Source organism: Phaethon lepturus, unplaced genomic scaffold, assembly GCF_000687285.1.
Source record: "Phaethon lepturus isolate BGI_N335 unplaced genomic scaffold, ASM68728v1 scaffold13676, whole genome shotgun sequence".
Lineage (NCBI taxonomy): Eukaryota > Metazoa > Chordata > Aves > Phaethontiformes > Phaethontidae > Phaethon > Phaethon lepturus.
Window position 1 is genome coordinate 57,188 of NW_010545640.1, and position 6,352 is coordinate 63,539.

The 6,352-nt window shown below is 35.7% G+C and overlaps 1 protein-coding gene across 1 annotated transcript in view; it reads right to left on the minus strand.

Moving 5' to 3' along the window:
• The window catches only part of TAX1BP1 (Tax1 (human T-cell leukemia virus type I) binding protein 1), a 46,466-nt gene that overhangs the window by 23,826 nt on the left and 16,288 nt on the right, over window positions 1-6,352 (minus strand). Inside the window, exons 4-7 of the mRNA XM_010289027.1 lie at window positions 4,855-5,003; window positions 4,605-4,695; window positions 3,165-3,350; window positions 670-897 (exon numbers count right to left, since the gene is read on the minus strand). Of these exons, the coding sequence (XP_010287329.1) occupies window positions 670-897; window positions 3,165-3,350; window positions 4,605-4,695; window positions 4,855-5,003 (654 nt within the window). The remainder of the gene's footprint in view (window positions 1-669; window positions 898-3,164; window positions 3,351-4,604; window positions 4,696-4,854; window positions 5,004-6,352) is intronic.

Sequence of the window (6,352 nt, forward strand, 5' to 3'; positions counted from 1 at the left end):
TTTTTTCATTTAAAGAAGCATAATGCTTTATATAAGTATAGAAGAAGTTCCTATACATAATTACAGTAATCCTGGTAGCAAATTAATGCAATACAGTTGCAGTCGCGGAAGTTCCGGTACAAAGCTTAAGTCAGAATGATGGAACTTATACTAGCTCACTAAATTTTTATCCAAGATGAAGACAGACAAGATAGTTTCCATTAACTTAATATTTTTATACTTACAAATACTAAAGCACATTAACTTTGACCACAAATATTGGAAGGACTCACAAGAATCAAGATAGAATCCATCAATGAGGAAAAGAACGTTACCAAAAAAATTCTATCAATTTTCTTATCTGAACAAATTTTTAATGCTACTGTGGCTCACATAAAAGAATTAAGAAAGGGAGAGGATTCAAAATAATATAGATAAATACTTCATATTCTGTGAAAATAACCTGGGGGTGGAAGGGAGTTGCTGTAAGCAGTAGCAGAAACCTTTCTTTCCAACCTTCCAAATCAGCTAACATGCACTTGATTTACCGTATCTTGAGTGATGAATAATTTGATAATAATTTGCACTAATCACCCAGAAACGTATTTTAATTTCCCAACTTCAGCAAAGCTTGCTCTGACAGCTTTTATAAATACAGATAAACTTCAGTACTAAATACTGACAGTTTACCTGTTCATTTTTCAAAGTCGTGATTTTTTTAAGTTCAGCTAAGGCATCAGCAAGCTGTTTTTTCAATTTTTCATTTTCCAGACGTGCACTATGAAGATCTGCCATCGTCTTATCTCGCACATTTACTGCATCACTCAGCTCTTTTGACATTAGGACAGCTTCTTGTTTGCTAGCCTGAATCTGATCTTCAGCTTTCCGAAGCTGTTCTTTTAAAATACTTGCATCCTCCTGGGAAAGAGGAGAGAGGGAAGAGAATCCATCATTTTTTAATTCAAAGGTTAAATAAAGATTGGTATCAGGATTAGAAACATTGGGGTGGGGGGGGTGTCAAGTTTTCCTAGTGGCTTTAGCAAAACCACTAAATCAAGAAGTTAGTACACAAGTACCATTTTCCCTATTTGCCACCTTTGCTAACAATGATGCGCAAAAATATTTCACCATAACACAAAGGCAAATTTAAATCTTATTATTTTACCTAGACTGGATTTTTTTTTTCTTTATTTTCCACTTTAGTTTTAAACATATGCCAAAAAAAGTCTTTCTGTTTCCCAGAAGATCTTTGTTCTTATCACTGTAGAACTCTTAACAGGCACAAATGGCCATCCAGCTTCAAAACCAAAGTTCATCCCACAGTAAGACACTGCAGGTAATAACAGAGTAAGAGGCCTTACAATGCCTATAACAGGTTGATGCAAGACCCAATAAAGCAGCTTTGGTTGTTTTTCTCATAGCTCCATTTCCCAAGATCTTGCACAACAAGCTTTTCAGAAGAAACTGAGAACAAAAAGTAATGAAGAGGAAGCTGCAGCATGCAGCACTAAGACGCAACACTGCTGCAGCTCCATAGGGCAGCCCAAGGGTCAGCTGGCCAAGCTGCACTACTGGCCTCTCATTCCTCAGAAAAGCCCAAGATCACACACACACAAAAAAAAAGTCAAAGCTACTATAAGCTACTTGCAGCCTCTGGGCTTCTTGAAGGCATAATCATCTCATATTCTTGAGTCTAGATGCAAACTCATGTATCTCTAGTCCATTATTTGTTAATTTTTGAATAATCACTAGTATAGCAAGTCCAGAGGAATACTACTCTATTTTGTAAACATTTATGAAGATGGATGGACTAGGAAATGCACTGAAGTCCTCTCCCTTAGCTATTTTTACAGCACATGATGCATCAGTTACGTATTTCAGTAAATATCTGCAGTTTCACAGTGTAAGACAAAAATGTTAATGATCCCACCAGAAACGTCACAAGCACCTCCAAGATTAATGACATAAATGTTTGGTTGCTTCAGTACTGGCATACACATATCCCCTATATGTTTTTACTTCTAAGTAAAATACCATAGTAGTTTAACATGTTCAGAAACAAACCTGCAGAGCAGTCAAAAGACTAGAACAAGATAAGCTGTAACTTAAAGCAAGACAGTGTGTTCTTCTTGTCCTCTTGCTATTTCCATTCTCAACAGCACTACTTTTCTACTTAAATTTTACATTCATAACTCACTTTACTTGAATGCAATGTTTATTCTTTCAAGATCTACATTGCTTTTTCTGCAAGAAGACTGGCAAGATACACAAGATAAAGTCACCTGCATAATCTCACTTTTCCATGCTGGCCTCAAAGGCTGTGTCTAAATTAACTCTCTAGTTTGGGTCAAGAGCACATTTGTGAAGCAAAACTCCCAGTCAATTCCACTATTACATATCACACTGTAGATTACAGGACAGGACACAACAGTCTCAGGGCACAGAAACTGTATTTCTTTTGGATGAAACAAAAACAGGAAGATGTACATCAGGAACAAACACCTAATGGGTATTCCATCCGCAGCACCACACTAAAACTAGTCTGAAGTAATCCCACCTGAACCACGGACAGCATAAATACCAGTTCTTCAGCAATTTCACTCTCCTACTATACCACGCTGCTTGCTAACCACAATGCTACCACACTGCGTAGCAAAAATCACCTCTTTGTTAGAAGTCCTACTGGCTCTCTTATTGCCATGTTCTCAGTCAATTTAGTCCATTTATATGGTATCTTATCCTTTCTCAGGCTTTACATTATTGTACCTTAACAGTACATTCACTTAACAAGTCCTTCAGCACATCTTTCGACATCTCCTCTTTTCTCCTCCATCACCCTCTGCAGTCCCAACATTCTTAACTTTCTGTTTTCCTCCATCTCCTTCCTTTTTCATGAAGTTAAAAGCAACTCAAGAGGAATGCACCACTTTTACTGAACTCACAAATTCTTTTTCACACATAGTTCATACCACAGTGTGAGACACCTCAGCAAGTTCGGAATGTGCAGAACTACAAGCAAATTCACTCTTTTGCTCATTTTCTGTGTCTACTGAGAACACCATAATCCTCTTGCCTCTCAGCCTATACTCTGGTAGTATCTTCAACTCCTTCCTTTCTCTTGTCACACAGATACAACTTTAGATATGTTTATTTTAAACCAGGCCAATTATATTAGTAATGCTTACCTTGTTTGATGAGGAGAGCAAAAAAGCTTTCTTCATATTTTCTTTTTCAGCTATAAATAGCTGTAATCTGCCAACCTCCTCTTTATAATACGATATCATGTTTTCTTTGTTTGCATCCAAATTCTTAAACGTCTGGATTTCTTTTACTAGTTTGGTGTTTTCTATTTCTGTATTCTTCAAGTGTATCTGTAATGATGCTAAAAAATGTCAAACTCTTCTTCCACATTATGAAAACTACCGTTTACCTGTCCATTTAAGTGTTCGCTAAATTCTACCTCATCTCTGAGACAGATTAGAACAGGTAAAGAGGAAAATTAAACATTCGATAATATCACTGCCCTCCAGCACAAATTTTCTGGATGGAATTCTTTCAGCTCGATCATCTAACAACAGCTCCACTCCACAGGTAGAAGTTAGGACCCTGATTTCTGTCCATATCAAATTAAGCTATGCAGAATTCACTCCTCTCTTCACAAATTCTTGGACAACTAACAACAAGCAAAAAAGAAATTACTTGCAGAAAACTAAAGAGAAACTAAACTTCCAGTAGTATCTACTTGCAATCATCTAAGCAAACAGGACTACATTTCCAAAGACAAACTACTTAAGCAACACAAATCTTTTAGTCTTTTAGTGGACAACACTTGAGTGCAACAGTTACCCTTTATTAGGCATAATATGATCAACTTGATGATAGCTTAAAAACAGTTCTAGAGTTGTTAATTTAAAAAGGGAGTCTATGCTTGTGAAAGATGCTTTGAGATTTTTTGACTTCTGGTGTGTATCCAATGCTGTCTGACACATAAAGACATTCTCCTATGACCAGAAGAAAAATCTTTTAAATACACTTGATTTGTTTCATACAGCCTAAGGATTTCATTATTTTAGCATATAAGACTTTTTTGCCCCTTTTTTGGGGGAGGCACTATATTGTGTTTTAAATATGGGTGTCTCTCAATACCAGGAAAAGGAATCAGCTATGCTAGTAAAAATCAATGCAATACAGATCCTACTAAAACTTGTCAGAGTTACGCACAAGACTTAAGAATAGTCTGGAGAGAGAACTTAGAAGAGTAAAAAGTAATTTAGTTATGAAAAACTGTGTTAAGAAAACCCATTACTGCATGATGCACTGTATAACTAAAGAACTTTCTCACTAACATCTATTATTTTTTGTTACTGTGCCTGCATTTTAACAAATCTGTGACCCATTCTCCTTCTTACAGATCTTTTTATATCATGGGATGCATTTAGATGCTATTTTCCTCATTCATTTTTATATGATAACATTTATAACTATCTTAAAAAATTGTTCACATAAGTTATCTATTTCCTTTTTTTCTTAACAAATTCAATTTATCAGACTTCTCTATGAAACATTAGCACCTTTATTCCACACCACTTCATTTCAGTGTATACAGGTACAAGGAATAAAGTTACCTTATAAAGTTCTTTTTCATCCTTTTCTGTCTTTAACACACATTCAAGTTGCTCCTTCTCAAGCATCACTTTCTTCAGTTTGTCCTTCAGACTAAAACATTGACAAATTAATAATACAGAACTATTAATGCAGAAAATTGATGCATACATGAAAAATTGTTATGTTTAAAAAAGTCTATGGAAAGAAAGAGTAAAATAAGTAAAATAACAGCAGTACAACGGTAAAATAAGGAACAGAATGACTAAATACCTGTCTAACTCTGTTTCTTTTGCAATGGCTTTTTGAGTAACAGTCATGATATCTTCTTCAAGCTGGAGAACTTTTGAAGCAGCCTCATCATGCTTCTTCTTCAAATCATCAATTTCAGTTTTAAGAGTTTCTGATGCCCGAATATTATTCTTTAAAAAAATTGTGGATAGATGTCATTTAAGAATCTGTATCTTCAGAACTACAACATGCTATTTGAACAAATGCTAAAATAGTCATTAGATTTCTTCTCTTCCTTAAAACGTGTAACAAGCCCATTTCAAGTACATATAAATATATATTGAATATATAAAATATATTAAACTTGCTACACACAGTTAACATATTAAAAAGAAGCCAATAAGGATTTTGTTTTAGCAGAAACATTCCGTTACGCAGAGACGACCAATGACTTCAGAGTATAGGACAAGCAAAACTATTTCATGTCTTTTGCCCATCTCCTTTCTGCAAACTAACCATCAACTGCCTAGCTTAGAAAACAGAAAAGAACTTCCATTTCTCTTTGCACTTTCTTTTACTTGAAAAGGAGAGCTTGCATTTGATGAGACAGTTACACCACTCAAGCAAGCCACAGTAAAAACAACTGCAGGCAAAAGGAGAGAAAAAACAACACAGAAGAATTCCTGATGAAGAGCTAGTTACTACACTACATTCTCCTAACTACAACTGCACATGGTCTCACAAAGCTCATGGTAGCTCATGAAACAAATGCAGGATTTATGTCTTGGATACTGGAAGCTGAGACAGAGGATGATGACAACACCCAAAACAGATTCCTTTGTCAGAAAACTGACAGATGCAAGATGGGAAGCCACTTTTAAGTACTGCATTCATTATCCAATTACAGTAATGCCCATACGGTTCTAAGGCAGTGATGACAAACGCCATCTCCACCACAGCAAAATGACTATTTAAAGTCAGGTCATCTTAAACAACCCAGAAAAACATTATTTTCAATATAATACTATTTCCTTGCAAAAATAAATTAACAACACTAAAGTAGAACACACATATCAAGGTAGTATGCTACTATTTCTGATATCAAAATTCAATAAAGCTCAGCCTAGTATCAACCATGACAGTGGTACGAATCAAAGAGTAAACAAGGTCAAGACAGACTGACCAACATGCCTGATTACAGCACGACTTACAGTGTTTGTGCAGATACTAAGGTACAAGTTGTCTTTCTGCTCTACATTTGGAAGATTAAAGCCCTAGTTCATCTACTCATTTTTAAACAAAGCTTAATGCCCTGAAACAACAAGACTTCACTGTTACAGCAAGAGAAACACATCAGCCAGAGTTTAAGGAGAACCCCTACTGGCCTGATTCCAACCTAACTAACAATGTTTTAAGTACAATAAAACATAATGAGGACTGTTTTTACTCATTAATTGTCAAAATACACTGTTCACAAGTGTAATTAAGCCCTGCTTTTACAAGCAACTAAACATAAGTTTGGGCGGAGGGGTGGGGGGGG